Here is a 22,313-nt window from a genome sequence, read left to right as displayed (position 1 = left end):
TACAGTCTCCATTCCTTAAGTAAATCCGTTCTCCCACCTCAGGCTGAATCACACGTAGACAAACCAAACTATTCCCTTTGTGGCACACCATTAAGCATGTCTGCAGAATTAAAGAATTAAAGGCAACACAAAGTGATGTACTCAGCACAGATCAGCAAACCTACACTCCACTATGACAGCAAAGGAGATGCCATGGCAGAAGTATTAGTAACAGCACATCACAGCTTCAACAAATACACACTCATAAAACTGGTGTAGGAGGCTTCCCAAGAGAAAGTAAAGTGACTCTCCCTAAGCCAGATCTTCTGCTGTCAGCAATCTGTCACCTGGGTTCTGAGGATCAACAGAGCTCTGATTTTCCTTCTGCTACAAGAGAAGAAGCAATTTTAACCACTGTATGAAAGAGAAGAGAGGCAGCATTTGCATCTACTGAGACCTCCTCAGACTCCACAATTTTCATCCCTCCAGTAAAGATTCTCCATCTCTGAAGGTGCCACAAGGGTGACAGAGCAAAGCCAAGTGGATTCAGCCTCAGTGCCTTCAAAGGTCTGTGCAGCAGGGAAAACAACACACAGAAGCATTCTGCTGAGTCACACAGGAGACACCTTAGCAAACATAAATCTCTAATTGCTGTTTTTCAGCCTCCATAAATTAAAGTGCGTGGCCTGGAATCAGCCATGACACTGTTGGCATCTACTAGACTATATAATGAAAAGAAAGCAGCTATCGTACAGAACAGTACGAAAATCTGTAGAAAAAATATATTTTGTAAAGAACTAGTCTTTCCTAATGCTTACAGAACATATGGCTTAATTATTTTCAGCAGCTCAGGGAAAAGACAGACTATCTTATATTTTAAATTATCACATGTAAATTTTAACACTGGTCCCGAGCTGCAGATAAACCATTATAATTATACAGAGGTTCAGTAAAGTGAGTGTTTCTCAGATATAAGGTGACCTTATCCACATGTAAATATATACAGTTGCTAAGGTATTACTCAGTTTAAATCCCACTTTATAGAATAAATTAATCTTCTGGAAACCACATTGACTTCTTCAGAAACCTGATTTAAGATTTACTGCTGACCTTTCCTAGTCCCAGTTAAAACATTGTGAATTTATATCTTGTTACCACATGCTACCACTTGACAATTTCTCTAAAAAGTTCAGCAAGTTACACCACTTTGTGACCCAAATGCTAATCAAGCAGCACACTGTCAGACCATTGCCAACATACTTTCATTTATTCCTTCACTCTATAAATTCAGTGATGTTCAAGCTACCACAGTCATTTAACCTGAATTGAATGGGAAAAAATTGGACAGAAAATTTTATCTTAATATCTGTCAGTTTAGGATTCTCTAGTCCTTTTAGATTGCTATTATTCTTCAGAGAAAAGACAGATGATTTTGCACATTATAGTTAATTTGAAAAATCAGTTCTATCAAGTCTTCTTTATGAAAAAGACTGAATGGAAATAACCTGCCTCCTTGCCACTGCTAAACCTGAGAGGACTGAAAAGTTAATAATGTGGAAGAACATGGTCAACTTGAAAAAACAAAACTCATTTATTTCCTAAAGGTTTAACTTAAAACCTCACAAAACCCATACATTGATCAGAACAAAACTGTTCATCATTGCTCATCTAATTCATAACACTAGTGACCTAAAATTGGTATAAAATCAGCAAGTAGATTGTAGCCCCTACAATGAAGTGGTCAAAAAACATTTAAAAGGCTATGTAAAGACTGCATGATATCTCACTATGATGCAGAAAAACCAGTTTACATACAGGGCAAGAACTCTCTTCTATAGCCCAGCACCCAGCAGATGTGGCAACTGAATTGATGCCAGAAGAAACAGTCATGTATTATTTTGTGAGGACCGTGAGCAGTCATCACTTAGTCTTTGAAAAAGATCCAAAAAGTAAACCATCCAACCACCTTTTTTCTCCAAAGAAGACCAAGCATTTTTACTTCACAGTGAACATCCTTACAAGGTTTGTTCGCAGCAGTGCATGCCTACAAAGCTAAATATCTTCTATCACTACAGGTTTATCCATTACAGCCAAGACTGGAGCTATTTGATTGCCTGGGATTTTTTTTTTTTTATGTTTCTGCTTTTTAAACAGCATTTGCTTACTGGAGAGAGAAAATCCATCTCCAGAGCTGCAAATTCAACACTTTTCACTGGCACTAACCTTATATCTCTGGAAAATAGCAGCTCTGTTATGCTTATAACAGTGGAAGAGGTAATCTGAAAAGCTAGACATGTCTAACTAGAAACAGAGAGTGGAAATAAGAGGAGTTAACACATATATAATAAAGTTAAAATCTGTCAAGATAACTACTTTATGCCCACATTTATTAGTTACACATAATGGTTGAAGAACATATCACAAAAGGATTGATAAATCACTTTTTTTTTTAATTTAGGAAATTAATTTCATTATTTTTTTAACAGCAATTGCAAATGTGTTTTGGTAATTAGATATCCAACCTGGCCCAAAACCCAAAGAGATTCATAAATACAAATAACAGTAGAAAGAAAAGATTGTTGACCATTTCAGAGATACAGATTACCACTTCATTTTATCACTCCGAGACCAAATAGAAGTGTAAACAAAAGTTTAAAAATTCTGTACGTAGCATGATATTAAAGCATTGCACCATAACATTTCAGCACACAGGATGCTGTTTGCTTTTATTTACTCAATGTATATGTGTTAGCAGGGAATGCAATACAAAAGGAGTGTACTTTTTTGCTTGAACACCAGCAGGTAAATCTGAACAACCATTGAGAGAATGATTACAGAAAATAGCTCAAGCACTCTTTTCACTAAAATAACAACACCAACCAGCCTTTTTAAATATCTTGGGAGACAAGAACTATAACAAAATCTCTTTCCAGAAAAGTTGAATTCAATCATTTGGGTAAGCTATGTATCCATATAGTGAAACTGGTACCATGCTGCTTCACTGTATCAATACTGAGCAATGGAACACAATTTCCCATGGAGCAACAGACAAGTTTATTCCCAAAGCCAAATGGCAAATGCTATTTACCCCAACTCCAGGAAAAGCTGCATGCAATTATGCCACCCCTGGAATATGAACTAGCGTCTTCACACAAAACTAAGCTGAGGAGATATACTGGTTTGTCTGCAGCCAGCTCAGTCTCTTGCTCAGGGCTAGTTTTCCACTACCCACTGCCTATCACTATATAATTATATCTACATTAAGCAGAAATTCCCAATTAAGAAATTATAAACAGAAATGTGTGAGTGGTGGGATATCTCTAAAGGCACAAAAGATAATCTGCAGCATGTGGAAGGAGAGAAGAATAAAGACACTTGAGATTTTTTTTCAATAAAATGGGAAAATGTACTTTGTATTTATAGAATTGCTCAAAAGGACGGGTCTCTATTATTCAATTCCCATGTAAAAATAACTAGAGAACAAATCTTCAAAGTTCTCCAAGAACTTTTCTTGGGTTCCTCTTCCTGTAGTGTCACAATTAAAAAGTTGCTTTGGGTTTGCATGGCAAGGTTTTGGTAGTGGGGGGCTGCAGTGGTGGCTTCTGCGAGAAGCTGCCAGGAGCTTCCCCCATGCCAGAGAGATCCAAAGCCAGCCAGCTCCAAGAGGGACCCACAACTGCTGGCCAAGGCCAAGCCCAAGCCCAAGGGCAACACATCCAGTGCCTCTAGGATGACATATTTAAGATGGAAAAAAAATTTTGAGCAGACACAACTGCAGGCAGAGAAGACAAGTGAGAATATGTGACAGAAACACCTCTGCAGACACCCAGGTCAGCGGAGAGGGAGAGGGAGGAGGTGCTCCCCCACCAGAGATGAGATCCCCCTTTAGCCTGTGGTAAAAGCCATGGGGAAGCAGCTGTGGCCCTGCAGCCCACAGAGAGGTCCACGGTGGAGCAGAGATCGACCTCCAGCCCACGGAGGCCCCCCCAAAGGAACAGCTGAATGCCTGGAGGAGGCTGTGACACTATGGAAGTCTGTGCTGGAGCAGGCTTCCAGCAGGACCTGTGGCTCCACGGGGGACCCATTCTGGAGCACTCTGCTCCTGAAGGACTGCACCCCATGGAAAGAACCCACATCAAGAACAAGTAAAAACAGACACAGAAACTGTGTAACAATAAAATTATCACAGTGAACTGACAAAAGAACATAGCTATGTGAATTTAAATATAATAAATAATAAGACTAATTTTTGTTCTTTCCTGCTTCAGTTAACAAAGATTATATACCTAACTATATTTATTTTATCATTCTCATTGATACTGCATGTGAGTTAAAGGATAGATAACTGTAGAACTAAGAAAACTAATTTCTGATTTGTCACCTGCATCTAATGCTGCTATTCAAACACATGTGATGCTTCTAAGTGCTATGACCCATTAAAACAAAGCAAGAATCCAAGAAGCTGCACAAGATTAGTTTTGCTAATATTGTTGACACTAAATGCATGACAATAAACACATTAGTAAATGAAGCAGATTGTAATCTTGCACTAAATGAAGGCATTATGAACCAGTCTTATTCTCTTTCATTAAGAATGCAATCAGATTTATCTGCTAGAGAAAACACATTCAAGACTTATTTAATCAACGATGACGAAACTTTCTTCTTCCAATAATTTAAAGCAAAGTTGAAGCAATATAGTAATAATATTAAATAGATGCCATAAAGAAAGGGGATTAAAGAGCTCAACTATAAAATAAGCCTCATTATACCAACCCCTAATGTTAGCCTAGAACTTGAAACCACATTGCAAGAGAATAAAAAGGGAAAAGAAAAGTAACTTCTTTCACCCATGAAATAATACATGCTAAGTTGTGCTTTGAATAACTTGAAGGTATGTTTCATTGAAAGGAACAGTATTCCTGTAGTTGGTCCTTAGCTCTCAAGAAGGTCATTGAAATAAATTTCTCACTGATTTTTAAAAACACTTTGTCAGACTCATAAGTTCTGTTTAATTACATTTTAAAATTGATATATTCAATACACAATGCAAAAATGGGTATCTAACAAGTGACTACTCCATATAAAAACTAAAAATTAAGTATGATCAATAAAATGTAAAGGAATACCCCCTAAAATTTTTATATTCTCTGCTGAATGTAGCTCATTTCATTAATGTGACTGCAGTATGAGCTTCTCTTGTAACCGGATGGAGCCTACTCCAAAGAATCACCCAGATGAAACCTTGAGTGTACCAGCCCAACTCCAACTGACAAGAATATTTCAGTATGCTCAAAAACCACTAAAGAGCTATAGAGGAACTTTGTTATGAAACTCTGACTAACTGCACATTTTTGTAACACATTCAGGCAAGAGACCAGGGGGTATCAGAAATCCCAGTGACAACTGCTGCCAGTAGGTATGGAGAAAGCCTGGGAGATCCACTTGAGGCTGTGCATTTAGAGAGCCCATTGGCAGCTTCTGCTGACAATCTCATCTAGAGTGTCAAAGAATGTTATGAAATAGCTCCTCAGGGAAAATCCAACCCAACCCAATGAAAAAGGCTAAGCCTGGGGAGCAAATGCTGCATGCTAGGGCTAAGGTTTCTTCAAAAGGCAGAGCCTGGATGTGTCTTGTTTCCCTGGGTTAAGGGTGCCTGAAGGGGACAGAGCCCTTACTGGCATACAGGGTGCATGTCTGTGTGGCAGGAATAAAATACTAGCATAAAACTGCCATGTCTGCAATAAACTCAATGTTTTTAGTCAAGAGATTTCAGGTTTGGTGTCGCTGAGTGGTGTGATTCTGTTCTTGTGGCCCTCCTATGCACTTCCCTCAAGACTGAATCAGTCCTGAAGCAAGACACTTCATTATCCAATATTATACTAAACCCCAGGAGAGTAAAGCAGCAGGCTGCCATGCAGATACCACTTATTTCTAAAAAAAATTATAAATTAAACAGAAAATAAATCAAGAATAAAGAACAGGTGTGCAGGAAGGGACACATTTCAGGAAAATTATCCCAGGGTCTTGTTAGGGATGGAGGGCCTTGTTAACAGTGACACAGTAACAGAAAGTGCATTTTAGGAAGAGCAGATGTGAGACTTTTTTGGAGAAACCAGTGACACTGTCCTATATGTATTGGAGTGGATACAGAAAAGGGCAAAGACAGAGATATAGAAGGATTTGACAGTGTACTTGCGAGGGTGAAAAACAGGAGTGTACGTTTTCATAATCAAAAATAGATAAATTCACAGAATATTGTGAAGAAAGACAAAGAATCTGCCTGATAGCTGCCTGGAAAACCATGGTAGAATTCTGGTCCCACTGAAACCACTGACCCATTTCATCTGACTTCTGTAAGGCTCATATTCAAACCTGCAATTTTCACAGTGCTTTGTGTGGCATGTTTTCTACCAGGAGAGACAGTAAATGCTTTGTTGTGCATCATATTTAATATGCATTTGAGTTTGGCCTATTTTTTGAAGAGTACACGGTGCTCACTGATGACTAAGCATACCATTTTATGCAGCATTTTTGATGGGTGATTTCACACAGAAAATAATTTTATTTTGCTGATCTCTTTTTCTTTAAAAGCAAACAAACTAAATGAACTTTGCTTGGCAAATAAGAAAGACGTTACTTTGAGAAACACCATCTTATTGCTCTGCTGAACCTACCTCACAGTAATCGCCAATTTGAATTAGCAAAAAAGTGTTGCCCAAACCCCTGGAATAGGGTTTCTTTAAAAGAACTTCAGCTTGAAATTTTAACACAAATAATTCAACGAATTCAAATTTAATTAGCCTAATTTACATATAAATTTAGAAATTTGCTTATCTACCAAGTACCGGAATACTTGGATAACACCAAGGTAAGTAAGATATTTCAGAAAATCATCTAAGTTTACTAAATTTACTTTTTAAATAGAAACATTATCATCTTTTTCTTTTTTTTTTCTCTTAAGAGTCAAGGATATGAGGACAGTTTGCTTGCATGTACTAATTTCCAAGACCTCTGGGATTCCCGGGAGATGTGTAAGCTGCAGTTGAAAGCTGTTTGGAAAAGAAATCATATCTATCTATCTAACATTCTACAAACACTTTAACTTGAATGAAAAAGCCCTTTAATTCAGAAGTTCTTTCCAGCATCTTCAGCTACTGCAAACAGAGCTAATGCTACTCAATATACTCACCAAAGACTGTCCTGGCAGGTACAGATTCTCTGTTCAGCCAGAATGACACTTGAGACAGAATGACAGTCATGATACAGGGGAGGTAAGTCTGAATGACAAAATAACCAATTTTTCTCTTCAAGTGAAAATGAGCCGTCATTACTGTATATTCACCTAGGTGCCACAAACAAAAAAAAAAAATTACAATGAAACAAAAGGTAATCATCTTCAGAAAGTCCATTTCCTTGATAAGAGAACATTTGCTATATTTATGTGAAACAAATGTTCTAGGGTTATATTGTACCAGAGGTATTTTGCAATAGCATCCTGTAGAATGTAAGAAAGATTTTGAGTACAGCTATTTCTTATTCCCACTGTGTTCCATGAAAGATGAGTGTTAAGGAACTTCCAGGAACTCCTGTATGCACTGAGAAGTACTTCAACCTTGAAGTCTTCTGCTTATAAGCAACTCTCTGCATTCACACAACATCTCTCTGAGAATTTAATTATGGTCAGAAGCGGTCACGGGGGTCCAACACAGTGTGGCACATGCAGGAAAACAGTCTAGAGTCTAGTAGAATAGTCCAGTGTTTCACGTCAAAAACAGGATGGAAGGGAAACATAGCTGAAACCTGTCTGCTTTACCATTTAATAGACAAAATCTATGCCATTTACAACATGAAATTTAACAAATATCCCAACTCTGGGTTACAAATGTTAGGATTAAACATGAACCTCCAGATAGCATTTTAAAAAACAGTTACTGAGGGCAATTTCATCTCTGCTATCTCAGATAATTATAATTTGAAAGAATCAGTGAAGTGCTGTTTTGTGTTACTCGCACAGTACATGCCTAATAGATCCCATTTTGCAACATTATTTTTCAGAAGCCTGTAACACCACCTGGAATATAGTTTTCACAGCCAGTAACTGCCTTTTTCTCCAAAATATTTCAAAATTTCTTTTACTAACCTGTACTTGACTTAACTGTCTCTTTTCCAATTGTTTGGCCTAAAAGATCATACTGATTCAGTCTTGAGCCATCTGGTGCCACTTGCACTGAATCTGAAGCATTGTAAGTCCAAATGTATGTCACTTCTGAAGTTGTGTATGCATCTGTGAGAAACAAGGTAAAATATTTCATCAACAATTTAAATTAAATAGCATCCATCAAAACTCACAGAATTACAAGAGCTACTTATTTTTCAAATAAAACTCGCCCCAAAGAATTTAAAATTATGTGGTAAAAAGTATCTTTGGTCATTTAAAATAGCTTTACTGTAAAGTAAGTGCCTATTGCAGCATGGAACAGGGCACTCACTTGTGATCTTATTAAACACAATTTCTTTCTATTAAACTACAAACAACATTTCTTCTACACTGTTAAAAGACTTGTCAGAGATTATTATATGTATCTTATAATTTGTGATAACACAGATGAAAAGAAGAACAATTTGCAAGATTTAGGACACACGGCATTTTTAAAAATTCATTCCTGTATAGTTCTGATCTTCCATTGTCTCCATGCTCAACCTCAGGGATGTATCACAACAATTTCATTATTAGTTGAAATCTAGACTTAAATATGGCAAGCCAGCAGTGAAAACACCCTGGCACCTTGTTCTGCCTACCCTCTTAAATCTCACTAGTGTCCATTATTTTGGGGGACACACCAACATTAAACAGGCTGCTCTCTCAGTACATTCATGATCAAACATACATTTAGCCTGGTCTCTCAAAATAACTAGTATGAAAGCAAATCAACACTGAATTTTAAACAGCACTTATGCCTCTCCAGTAAGTAAGAAAAAAAAGAGTATGTCCTGAAAGTTTTTCCAGTCTAATATGCTATTAACAGATGGGATATGAAAGAAAAAGGGTGAACTACTGACGGAAGAAGTTGGGTGTTCATTTTGATTGACTGAGACAAGTACATTTTAAATCCTACACCATAATTGCAGTGTAATTAAAAAGTAAAGCATCATTACTGTTGGTCTGCAAACATTTTCACTTGAGAAATCTCTAGAGGCTCAGAAAGTAGCTTCTTCATGCAACTAGCCATAAATTGCATGACTAACAAAATCTAGCAGGTGGGTAGCAAGTAGAGATTTTAGCACTTCCCATGTATCCTTCCAGCTTTACACAAAAATATCTCTGCTTTAATGCAAACCAGCAGTATGGCAAATTGATAATTTCTCTCCATTCTCTTCACTTTCAGCTAGACTTTTGGAAAAGAATAAAGAAAAGCAATCTACTAAGCTACAGCTTCTCCCATACATTCATTGTGGCTTTTCTCTTATGTATAAAAAGAGACATTCATATATGCTGATGATCCTCCTAGCAACATAAGATTAGCACCATATGAAGAGCTGTGACAAATATATACCACCGGCAAACTTGCCTTAGTTAAACCAAAATCCTCAGGATTCCTGCTTATTTTCACCACTATTCATCATTCAGATTCTATCCCAAAATAAAAGCTGAAAAATGGACAGTTGTCTAGAATTGAGTCCTAGGTAAAGAAATAAAATGTGTGCGAAGCCACTCAAAATGAACAGAAATAAGAGTCCCCTGAGAATGTGCCAACAGGCACGGGTGACTTTGAGAGAAATGACAATACACTTTTTAAAATCACATTGCTCACATTTAGAATTCCTCTGATTATTAGAAAATCATAGGCAGAGAAAAAAAGAGCAAGCTGGTAAGAGAAACAAACAATCAGGACCAAAAAAATTGACAAAAAAAAGAAGTGATTCACAGAGTCTAATACACCTAGTAATAAGGATTTCCAACCTAAAATTGCTCCTGAAGAAAGTAGGTTTTTGGCCTGAGTATCAGTTCCATTATTACAGGAGTTTTCAAATTTTTTTGAGGCTACAGAGGAGTCTTTTTTTTCCTGCAACACCTTATTAATCAACATGCCTTGCTGGGTACATATATGCAAATATTATTAGTCAGTAGCTGATTTTGGCTCACATCTCTAGTGTTAGTTATTTAGGCTGCATTATGTACTACAAATATAATATTGAGGGGGCAGGAGAAAGCTCCATGATGCAAATAGTATTCATTTTAATGATCTTTCATCTCCATAGCTAAGATTTCCTACAAATGTGGAAACATCATCAGAAGCACAGGCTTTGTTTAATTTGCTACAAACTCCAAGGAAAAGGAATATTGGAGCATGATGGAGAGAGTGTGCACAGTAGCACAGTGCTATGACAAGCATCATGTGGTTAATGAGGTCCTTAGTGGCAGCATATCCCCCGTTTTGTATTCTGTGGTTTCTACAATTATTGTAAAGTCAGACAGAATTTATAGGCTTAACTTGTTTCCTCAAAAAAACCCAATTTCCTTTCCTGGGCCCAGCAGAAAAATGTAGGCTGCAGCCAAAGGGAAAAAAAAATAAAGCTTTTAGTGTAAAACATCCAAAATATATATAATGAAGAAGAAGAAGAATGGCTGTAATCTAAGAAAGTGAAATAATGCTGCTGTTAAAAATAATACCAGTGAGGTCAAATTCCACCTGTCTGTAACATGCAGATGCACTAAAGAATGAAATTTTTTATCACACGAAGCCATTCTTTATTGCCTTCGTTGAATAAGAACATTAAAAATATCATTAACAATAAAGAGAAACTAAGTTTTGGTGATAAATTTTAAAAACCCACTCACTGAATTCCTCTATCTGCTCTTTGTTAATGCTACGCAGGCTACATGCATCCAGTTCTGTGTTGGTCAGTGTGATTTGCACACTGTAATGAAAGTAGACCAGTGCAGTGTTGATCAGATGCAGCGTGTTTATTGTTAACTGGAGTAATGAAATCTTTAAAATAAACTAGAAGACACAATACTTGAATAGAGAAAAGAGATTTTGATGTGTCAGGTTACAGATTTTTTTTTAAGTCCCATCTTGTGGTTTACATTTCTCATGTAAAAATTTACTGAAACAAAATTATGCTGAGAAATGTTAGATATTCACTAATCAAGTGAATCAAGGCTCTACTTCCCATTATATACTTACAGCTGCCAAATTTCAGTGGGCACGAGTGAGCATCCATAGGGAAGTCCTCCAAATGCATTGGACATTCAGCTTGGACTGTAAGCCTAAAAGGCAAAAGATCTCTATGCATTTAAGTCATTTAGCAGGACAAGAAAATCAGCTCCACAGAAATGAACAGAAATTCATGCCAATTTAGTAGACTAAATTGAAATTTTATATTAAACTAACAAGAATTTAAATCTACTTTTACTTCTTCCAATTTGTGCGTTCCTTTGAAAGGCATTTACTTATCATATCAAGAACCTGTAAAAGCTGACCTCAAAATTATGAACAAAGGTCATTTAAAGAAAAATACAAATTAAGAACTGCCAGGCTGTTAAGAAAAATAATTTTCTTCTCATAATATTCTGTTGTACTTGTGTGCTACTACAGGTCTTAAAGGAGCATCTAAAATACAATTAACTTGGCCAAGAACCCTACTCCAGTCTTTTGAATTCAATTTTTTTCACAGTTTGAATGGAAGATACAGAGAAAAAATATTTTTTTTCTTTCAAAAGATTGCTGCTGCTCATTCTCCATGTTACTAGTGAGTACTCTTTATGTAAAGTGTGTATATGTTACGTATGTTAACAAAGCGTCCACTTTTGCCTATTTTGTGAAACATCCCAGTATCATTGTAGTAGGATTTCTACAATAAAAATAATTTAAAACAATTTGAAGAAAGCATTTCATGGACTTCTCCATTATTTTTAATTTTTAAAAAAGCCAAGAAAAAACCCTTTGTTTCTCCTTCCTATCCTTTAAGTCTTCTCTGGATAGAGATTTTTTTCTGTATGCCTTTTCTTCCTCTTCATCCAGCCCCAAACATCAGTTACATCCTTCTGTATTCCCAGTGGTTCCTAGTCATTGCATTCTCTGCCATATTCTCCCAGCCTTCCACCAAAAAATATTTCATATTTCTACCCCTCCACTCCCCAGCAACGTTTATCTGAATTCAAGGGGCACCAGGAGATAAGAATCAGCAAACAGGCTGAAGGCAAAGGAAAGAACTGCATGAGCTTCTGATGTAAATCACACAATCATTTTATGTAGACATGATAAAAATAGCTGTTTAAAATCTAGGCAAAACAGATCAGTGTACACATTAATCTCATACCCTGAGAACCAACATACTCACAAGTAACAAAAATGCTTAGTCAATTATAATTAACCTGACCCAGCTTATGCTTCATAATGGTTTCAAACAGTATTTCCTATAATAGTATATGATTCTTATACTCTCTGGAGAAGGAATTTCAGTCAGCTTAGACAGATTATTCTCGAATATTAATTTGAGCCAAAGCAAAAATACAACATTGGGGGCCTGAATTTACTTCAAGCAAACTTTTCTGAATCTCTCCAAGCACTACATCATCCAATATCATCAGCAGCCTACTCATCAACTCTCAATAGCATAAGGGTTTCAGATCTGTGTTGTAAAACTGGGTTTCAGGGATGCTGGCATGGCTGCATGAAGAAAGTACCAGAGTACATGCTAACTTTGAAGCTCACATTTTCTATCTGACTTAGGCTGGGGATTTTAAGTCAACATTCATGACAACTTCAATTTATTATGTATTCTCCAAGAAAAAGAAAAAAACTAAGTCGAGGGCTTCTGGAAACTTGGGTAAAATATTCAAAAAAATTCACATAGGTAACAAACATTATTGCCAAAAGAGTTACCAAAGAAGAAATCAGCCTTATAAAAATGCTACTAATATCTGTGTATACATGATTTTTTATAATTTTTCATATTCTATATTCTATTTTCTAAGTAAATTTTATACATTTTACCAGCTGAAATATTTATCTTAGCTACAAATGATGCACAAGATGAAAAAATTAAAATTTAAAGATAAATATTTTAATTATATATAAAGAAACAGTAATTACACAGTAAGACATATTTTCCCTTTAGCTTTTGCTGGAAAGAATTTGAGACATTATTATCTCTTCATTCTTGCTCTGTTTTTTTATTCCCCCAATCTTAATAAAAAATTGCTTAGGGGTTCACATATTCAGTACAATGGCTGCAGTAATAGGTCAACTCCTACATTACCTTAATCTTCTAAAACAGACTTGGTAAACTCTACCTGAAGGTCTCACTTAACTTTATTCAGCTGTTCAGTATCTTCAATGCATTACAAAAACTGAGGCACACATAAGAAAACTATCTAACTCATTATCAGCCAAAAGAGTTTAACAGAACTGGAAACAAAACATACATTTTTCTAGCTTTCTTTCTGCTTAGAGAAAAACAAAGCAAAGGAGAGTTCTCCTGAAACCTGATCTAATTGTTCAATGGAAAAATTCCATCAAGAAATAGCTTGAGTAGAGAAGAGATGAACAGACATACCTCATGGTGTACAAGAGGGTCCCATCGTCCTGGATTCGTAGAAGCTTGTTTGGCATTGTCATGTTATGAGCCACTGACTTCTTCCCATTGTGGAAAAATGTATCTGGAGTCCAGATTTTGCTGGCCATTAGGTTGTTCAGTCGAAGAATGTTCATTGGGCCTTTAAACTTTAATCTCTCATCCTTCCATCGCTGACGGAAGAACACATCTATCGTGTACTCCTGTAATGGAATAAATATATGCCTTTCTTGACACAATGAAACACTAATCTGCTTTCTGAGAACAAAAATAGAAAAGCTTTGTCTGCAAAATTCCCTTTGCAAAATTGTCAAGGGAGAACAATCATCACAAAAAAAATTGTATAGTACTGAGAATAATAAGCAGGAAGTCAGTGTATTAAGGGTATGACATCCTTCTTCATGATTGCTAGGTGTTGTTTTTATATTGAACTCTTTCAATATTTATATCTGTTTCTGATATACAAAGTACCTGTGACCTGGGTAATAACAGTAAACACAGTAAGGAAGGAAAGTAAGGAAAAAATACACAAGATTAAATAGTTATTTCAGTATCTTCTCCAGTAGAGTAACCCAGCATTTCAAGAGCATGGAGAATGGCTGAGCCTGGAAGAAAACAAGGCAACCCAAAAGGGGTACAGTATATACAAACAGAATGATATAAGATTTTTCCAAAGAGGAATGTAAGGCCCTGTAGTGGTGTGGATTTTATGAACAAAAGTACCTGGTTAGGAAACAGCAGCTGATGACTAACAGGTGACACACACCGCCTGGTGAATATCACCCTGATGCCTAGTCTTGGGAAGGCAGTACAGTGGGGAAAAAAGGATGCAAGCAAAAACAGACTGATGACCTAGACCAGATGCCTGTGTCAGCAGGCTGGGTATCCCATCTGGTGGGTTTTGTTGCTGTTTAGTTGGTTGCTGGCTGGGGTTAAACCACAACACAAACAAACAAAAAACTGATTAAACATTGATAACTTAAATTTATTCAGCTATCTTCAAAAATGAAACTGCAAATGGATTTAGTGCTTTGCTTTGCCCAGCATAAAAATTGGATATGGGAGAGCTTAAAAACTATGTTGGAAGCAAACTGTATTCGGCATATTGGCAAATGCTACCTTGGTGCAACTTTGTTTTGTTGGACAGGTACAAAATGTCATCTCATGACTTCAAAATATTAGTATGCTGCAACAGTCTGTACTACTGCAATTGCTCTGCATAGACCATTTTCAAGTAAATTACTTTGAATGGACAAGGCCTGATAAAATTTAACCAATATAAAATTTTCAAGGGATTTCAATATAAAAGTGACTTCAAGGAACTTATCAGCCTCTATCATTTTCTGCTGGCTCCCTTATGTGCTGATTAACAAGGCTTAGGGTTCTTCTCCATCAGTCATACAGCAATACAAAAGGAGTGCTGACTAGACAGAGACAAGTGACAGCTCTCTTCAGCTCCTTTGGTCTGCAAGCCAAAGAGCTGTGAGGACTTTTCCAGGTCAGGGCCAGAGGCTAAGGAGAGAATGAGGAATAAAGGAAAGAGAATTTTGTTATGTGAGGAGCATGACAGGGGCAGGAGAGAAAGCTGTTCTCTTATGAATGGTGACAGATGCAAAGAGATATTTTGGAAACTATGGATACTTATAAACTAATCTGACAAAAAACAGAAGCTCAGTTTTTAGCTATACCAAGAGGTATATACATAATACATTAATGTAATAAATTCTGGCATTTTTCTAATTAAAATTTTAAATTTTTAAAATAAACTTAAATAAAACTAACACAACAGTACACTGAACATTTATTTGCTTAGTTTTCTTTAATCCCATTTTCTATTTTCTCTAATAATATTTTAGCAAATATATCTGTTTAATACAAAACTATGAACCTCTAAAACATGCATTTCTTTGATATTACACTGGATTTTGTTCAGTGCCTCATCACTGCTGGAGACACTGCCTCATAACAAGTGGTTTGCTCACTTCTTTATGATAGATCACATTTAATTGTCCTCTTTTATTTGCTGATTTATATGTTGTTTTATTTGTTAGATATCATGTGACTTAAAATCCCATTTACAAATAACAAGTTACCTATCAGTTCAGTTGCAGACCAGGGAAAGTGACAAAATGCCTAATATCGTGGAGGATCAGGAGCAGCAGGGGAGTATATGAAATATGGATAGAAATACCAGGTAATTAAAGGAAAATTGCCCCAAGAGCCTCCTTGTACCTTTCATCTGAGGGGCTTTACCAATAAATCATTTTTATGGTAAGACTGATGTTTGAGGTATAAAGAATTGGGAAGAAGAGCCTGAAGGGATTAAGACTTTGAAATTCCACTGAAATTCAACAGGAGTGAGTGATACGTCCTACAGGTTCTTTTGACAAACACCTCTGCACATAAATGATTAGAATATAAATCTGAACCTTTTTGCAATGTTTCCATCAATAAAGAACTTCAAAGATCCTGCTTTTTTACTGTCTTCCAACATTCATAAAAATAATTACGAGAGAAATAAAATAGAAAAAAAAAAGCAGACATGAAATGCTACTAAATCAAACCAGCAACATTTCACAAAACCCTGCATCTGCTGCATGGCAACAGCTAAGGAAGTAGAATGAACAGGAAAGAATGAGCAGTAAAATGAGCTGCAGCCTTGAAAGATCCTACTGGGAAATCTCTGACTGATCCACAGGTAATGGTTAATGGCTCAAACGCTGTTAAGGTAATCACCAAAGGACTTTGCCCACTATGGGAAAGCGTGTAAAGAAGCAACTGCTCTTCTGAGACCACAGAACTCCCCTCTCTCCCTCTCCCCAGTATGCCTCTGTGAATTCCTGGAAATTTGGACAGCAAGTTAAGCCTCCAGATAGGAACTTGAGATAAGATAAAGGTGCTACTATTGTCCCATTACCTCAGGTCTAAGGAGAAGTAGACAAGGCTGAAGCAATGTATCCACAAGAAAAGCCAACTCTGCAGATGTGCTGGAAGTAAGCCCTGGCTGGGTCTGGCAGGGGAAGGCCATAGCTGCCAGACTCATTTCTGGGGTCTTCCACCTGAGGTCTGCACATGATCCACACTTGCAACACATCCACATATTGCAAAAGACAGTGTAAAGCTACCTTCCCCAGGAGAGGTGTCTGGGCACTCCCATGTAAACCTGAACATATATTAACGCATTGTTAATACTAACATACATATTAACTCTATGTTTCATGGTCTTCCCACACCCCTGGCAGATCAAAAGTGTGGCCATCACTTTGACTAACAAACGCTGAAATTACATCAAGTCTTGTTGAATCCATGTGTGGTGATATCTTTCTATTCTCCTTTCCTTCTCTTCTTTCATTTCCTCACAAATTTTCTTCAGTGTTATTTTTATGCTTTTGTACTGCTATATTGCTCTTGATACTAATAACCAAAATGGCTACATACCCCCTTTCCATTGAACCAAAGCTTTCCAAAATTAACTCATACACACACACACACACACACACACACACACACACATATAGATATGTATGTATGTGTTTATAAACACCGGTCATTCAGTGTTGTTTCACCCTAATCTGCTCTCAGGATCAATTAATAAGAACCTGAGTTACCCTCACATTTAGGGTGGTTTGTAACACCCTCTGGTCTGTGCTGGAGATCTTTATTTCAGAACATCTCATTTAGAAGATGGAAACAGGATAAACCAAGGTTTGGTGTGAATGATGACAAACACCTTCTGTTTCCATTTTCCACAATAGTAGTAAAATCTCATAGCTCTTAAATAACTTATCTTTCTACAGACTTCTTTGCATTTTTTTTCAATGGAAGTATTAGGATCTGAATTTTGTCACTGTTCATTTAAAATGAACAAAACGCAACCCCTGCCTTTGCAGCCCAGTGCTATATTCACTGACCCTATGTTCCCTTCTGTGCCAAATCTATTCTACTTATGATCAGGAATATCCCTACTGATGTTTACCATATTAAAAAATGAAAAAATAGAAGGAATTGAAGTACATTGAATATAATCAATATGATAAAAAGCCAGCTACAAAAAGCTGCTACATAAAGATGTTGAGACTAATTCCTATTCAATATGTTTGATATATCACTTTGTGATAAATGCTGTGTAATGTTTACTTTTCAGTCAAGACTAATGTCCATGACAAAGGCAAATCTGGACTCCAGAAAAAATACTCAGATTAATACCTGATACTAATTTCATTCATTCTGCAAATACTCTCCTATGAAAAACGCCTGTTCTCTCTGGATATAACCTAACCACTCTGCAGTATACAGTGCAGTATCTCCTCAAAATCACAGGATCAAAATCACTTCCAAGTTTTCAGAGGAGTCTTGTGATAATTTCTAGACAAGAAAGTGCTGTCTACTGTGTCCTGTCTAAAATGGTGCTTATACAGCCAGACTCTAAGGCACTATGATTAAACATAATCTTTCAAATACGTGTTATACTACCTTACATGAAATTTTAGGTGCAGGCAATGAGATTCTTGCTACAGTTTTAAGAAACACTTGACCCTCTGCCAGTTCAATGAAGAATAAAATGGCAAGGAATTTTATTCCTCTTTTAATATGCAGTTGGTGTGCGTAACACTACACACCATAAAAAAGATGTTAGTGTCTCTGGCAGAAGCTTTAACTGACCTGAGTATAAGCAATCCCTCCCCACTACATGACAGTTTTTGGGGTTTTTTTGGGGTTTTTTTTTGGTTTTTTTTTTGTTTGTTTGTGTTTTGGGTTTTTTTTTTGCTAAGGCCAGATTTGTATCTGTTCAAACAACAAAAAAATGTACTTTCTTCCTTTCCAATAATGGTTGGCAAATTTTGGAAGTTTTAGCATCTGGAGTAAAGATGGACGTGTTCCAAATATCTCAAAAATTGTAAGTGTCCATTAGCAAGCAGTATTGTCCTGAAGCAGATGGAACATTTTATTAATTACCTTCTGGAACACAGCATTTTGTTTAATGAATAGTTCAAGCCAGAGTTCCTCATTCCCTACTTGTAAAGATTTCTGAGTCATTTATCTAAAGTGTATTTGTCTTTTTCCTGACCACTCTCATAGCCATTAATGGACAGATATATATATATATAACCACAAAAACAAATTTCAAATAATGCAAAATATAAAACATTTAAAACACAAATTAAAAAAATTAAAAGCAAGCAAAGGGGAAATGGCACATATAGCTTTCCACTGAATCCTTAAAACCATTAGAAATACTGCAGTTGACACACTGATGAGACCGTTCAGATTCATGGACCTAAATCTTGCCTAGCTAATATAGGGACTGCATGTTAATATTTATTTTTATATCAGTATAATTTCTTCATTTTAGTTCTTAAAATGTACATTCTTGTTTTCATATCTGCCTTAAGGAAACGTGTAATTTCTCTTTTGGATTTTTTAAAAAACATTAACAACCTTAGTATGTAACTGGTGCAGCAGAATACTAACATGATTAGTATGTATCTAAGCATCAAAATTACTTGCAAGAAAACCAAGAAGGGGTTTAGACAGAAGATTCAAAAAAATGTAATTAGTCAAAGAAAATTAATCTGCCCATTATATGCACTCTTACCATAACCTGATATTCATCGGTGTGACGAGTGTAAGTTTGTGATGCAACTTCTGCAGTTCAATTTATTAAACCTGCACACTAGATATTTTCAGTGAGTGCTGAATTTAGCTTTACAGTAGGAGGATCACATCACTAGTTGGTTGTCTTGGAGGTTGTCTCTGTGGGCAGATCCATGCAGGGTGCAGATGGCACACAGAAGGAAGGACTGACACACTACAGCAGTCTGCATAAGCTACTTCATCATTGCACTGCTTGGCTTTGCCTAGGCCCACCTATCAGACTGGACAAACAATCCATCTCACTTTCTACTTTTCTCTTCTCTAAAAACAAGAAATTGTCTTACGATATGAGGACTGAAAGAGTTCTCCTCCAAATCCCCTCAATGCTCCAGTAATAAGTACTGACTACTCAGGCTCTGTACAAGCCCTTGTCTATCAGCATCAAACCTCACTGCACAGATATATAAACTGAGTCCATTTTCTCTTCTCCAAAACCTACCTCCTGATGTGTGCACAACACAGAACATAGACATAAAAAACAGCAAACAGACAGAAATTTCCTTCAGGTCCTTCAGTGTGTGGATCTTACATACTAGTGAATGGAATCCTTGAAAATATTCTGATGAAGGAGGATCTGGTTTGAAACAGCACTGTTGGTTAGTTTTCATAAAAACCCTTCACATCCCTGTTAAAAATTGAAACACATTCCCATCACTGCATTTCAAAGGAACATGTATTCATTTTTAAATACATAAGTAATGCCTGCCAGATACATATGCCCTTTCATACTATCAAGAATATGTGGAGTATTTCTAGGGAATTGCAGCACAATTTTTCTCTATTTGAAGAACTTGTTTCAAGCCTTTTATTTCTGCCTCATCTGTCAACCTCAGTCATTTCTGTCTAGGCATTTAATCGAAACATGAAGTATTAAAAAAAAATTGGAAAAAATGTGTTTAACCAGTTTGAATGATAGCGTCTAGGGAAGAGAATGTCTTTCTATTCATATTCATCTGTGAAAAGGACCTTCTCAGAATAATTTTCTCTCTCTTTTTTTCCATATACCTGATGTAGAATGAAAGCTGAGTCTAAAAGAAGCACCAAGGAGGGATAAGAGAGTTCTGTACAAGATACAAATAGGGATTACTTAGAAAAGAGAGTACAGGATGTTTTCTGCTGTCGCTGAAAATAAAAACACTTGTCATTATCCCTTTTTTATTCAGACATGGAGAAAGAGCAACCCTGAAACACAGTGGATGCCTGGTGCCAGGAACAGGAATCCAAACAAAGGTACAGAGAGAGCTAATGGCAGTGACAGGCTTGGACACAACCTCTGACAAATCAATCTCCAATACTGATTCCCTTGGCAGGACTTTGCACAGAGGAAAAAGCCTTCCCAACAGAATAAATGGATAGAAACTCTGCAAGAGATCATGTGAGATATTCTCATCAAAATTTCAGTGTATGGATTTAACTTGCAAAGGCAATTACCTGAGCCAACAATATATTGATTTTCAGAAATATATCAATTATAAAAACACAACCTAGATGTTCCCCAATTCGTCCCAAAAATTCCAGGTGTATGTAGCATTTCCTTTACTCTTTAGTCTTCTCTTACTGAGTTCAAATAATAACTACGTAAAAGTAACTGCAATACCTTTTTTCTAATCTATTTGAAAATTTAATCATCTTGATGCATTCCCTTATTCTGTCCAGACTTAAATATCATACCAGCTCTGTAAAGCTTCTCTTAAGGAATTCTACCTAATAATTAGACTCTGAAACAGAGCTAAAAATAAGTTGCATAGAAAAAAATTCCCAAACAAAATCTGAAATACAAACTGAAGTGACGAAATTTGAAAAACAGAGAGAAAAAAAGAAACAGAGTTCTAAGGTCAGTCACTACCTCTAAAGAACCATCCTCAATTGTAGTGATGAATGCTGTAACAAACCTTCTGCTTATTTCTGTATTTAACTTTCAGCCTTCACTGAAAATTTCTAATCTGGTTGTATCTGAAAAATCAGAAACACTTATTGACATTTCAGTTGAAAACTGATGAGATGGAAGTGTGCGTAGTGATGAATATACACATCATACACATACCAGCTGTGTATGATGATCTCTACAAAGGAATGTTCCTGTTCCTTGAGTTCAAAGTGAAAAATAGGAAGTCTATCATCAAGAAATTAGGAAAAATTGTTGTTTACAAGCGACTTGGGAATAAAGGTGCAACTACAATAAACAAAACTCCCCAATAGCAATGAAAATCTAAGACTGCAAGTTGAAATACAAAAGTTTCAGAAGGCGTCTTAGTTTTAATATTCAAGCTAAACTGATTCAAGTCCTGCCACCTACTAACCATGTGTTGGAGGAAAGCAGGAAAGACCATTCCCAACAACAATCAGAAAGACTGTTCTGAGGCAAAATTTGCTGCATCTTGGCAAATCTTTCTTCACAGCAGACCTTATATAAGGGACTCAGTACCTACATAATCTGTCTTACATAAAATAACTACTGCTTGAGGAGTAAATAGGTGTCATTTATTATATGTATAATTTTTTCAATTGTAGACATCCGCACTATGTCTATGGCTGTGGGAGAAATTTTAGGAGCCAAAGTGCCAGGACAGCCTGGAAGGACACCAAGCCTGAGAAAAAGAGGTAAAAATACATAGCTTTCAGTGAGGAAATTCAAGTGAGCAGCATGTAGATTTATAGTGATGGTACAGTCAACCAGATTTCAAACAAATATTTAAAAATAGAAAAATAATCAGGTTTGATGTTCAATCCTTTTATATCCTACAAATTATAGTCCAAAGAAGTTCATCCTTTATCTCTGAATTTTCAAATATTAAACATTTTAATTTCATGATAAATGCTTTAATTAGCCCCTGTAACAAGAACTTAATCCTATAACACTTCAGAAAATTAAGAGATACTTTGTTTTTCAGTTGTTCTGTCCAATTTTTTCATTTGTTTGTTTTTCTAAATAATGCAGCTTTTCTTCTCTCAGGCTAATGTCAAAATAAATTTTTATCACTGATTGGGTTGGAAGCCTATAAGGCATAGCATCACAATACTGAACTTGAACATTTCTGAGAAACAACAACTCAAAAAGATAGAAGGGCGAAAATAAAATCTGTTTAAACTCGTGT

General features: G+C 36.3%; 1 protein-coding gene across 1 annotated transcript in view; it reads right to left on the bottom strand.

Moving 5' to 3' along the window:
• GABRA2 (gamma-aminobutyric acid type A receptor subunit alpha2) overlaps positions 1–22,313 on the bottom strand; it is a 64,658-nt gene that overhangs the window by 12,131 nt on the left and 30,214 nt on the right. Inside the window, exons 4-7 of the mRNA XM_036383086.2 lie at positions 13,546–13,766; positions 11,172–11,254; positions 8,123–8,266; positions 7,172–7,324 (exon numbers count right to left, since the gene is read on the bottom strand). Of these exons, the coding sequence (XP_036238979.1) occupies positions 7,172–7,324; positions 8,123–8,266; positions 11,172–11,254; positions 13,546–13,766 (601 nt within the window). The remainder of the gene's footprint in view (positions 1–7,171; positions 7,325–8,122; positions 8,267–11,171; positions 11,255–13,545; positions 13,767–22,313) is intronic.

The sequence above is a fragment of the Molothrus ater genome, chromosome 4 (genome assembly GCF_012460135.2).
Source record: "Molothrus ater isolate BHLD 08-10-18 breed brown headed cowbird chromosome 4, BPBGC_Mater_1.1, whole genome shotgun sequence".
Lineage (NCBI taxonomy): Eukaryota > Metazoa > Chordata > Aves > Passeriformes > Icteridae > Molothrus > Molothrus ater.
Note: the sequence above shows the minus strand (reverse complement) of the source record. Positions and strands in the feature narration are given on the sequence as shown.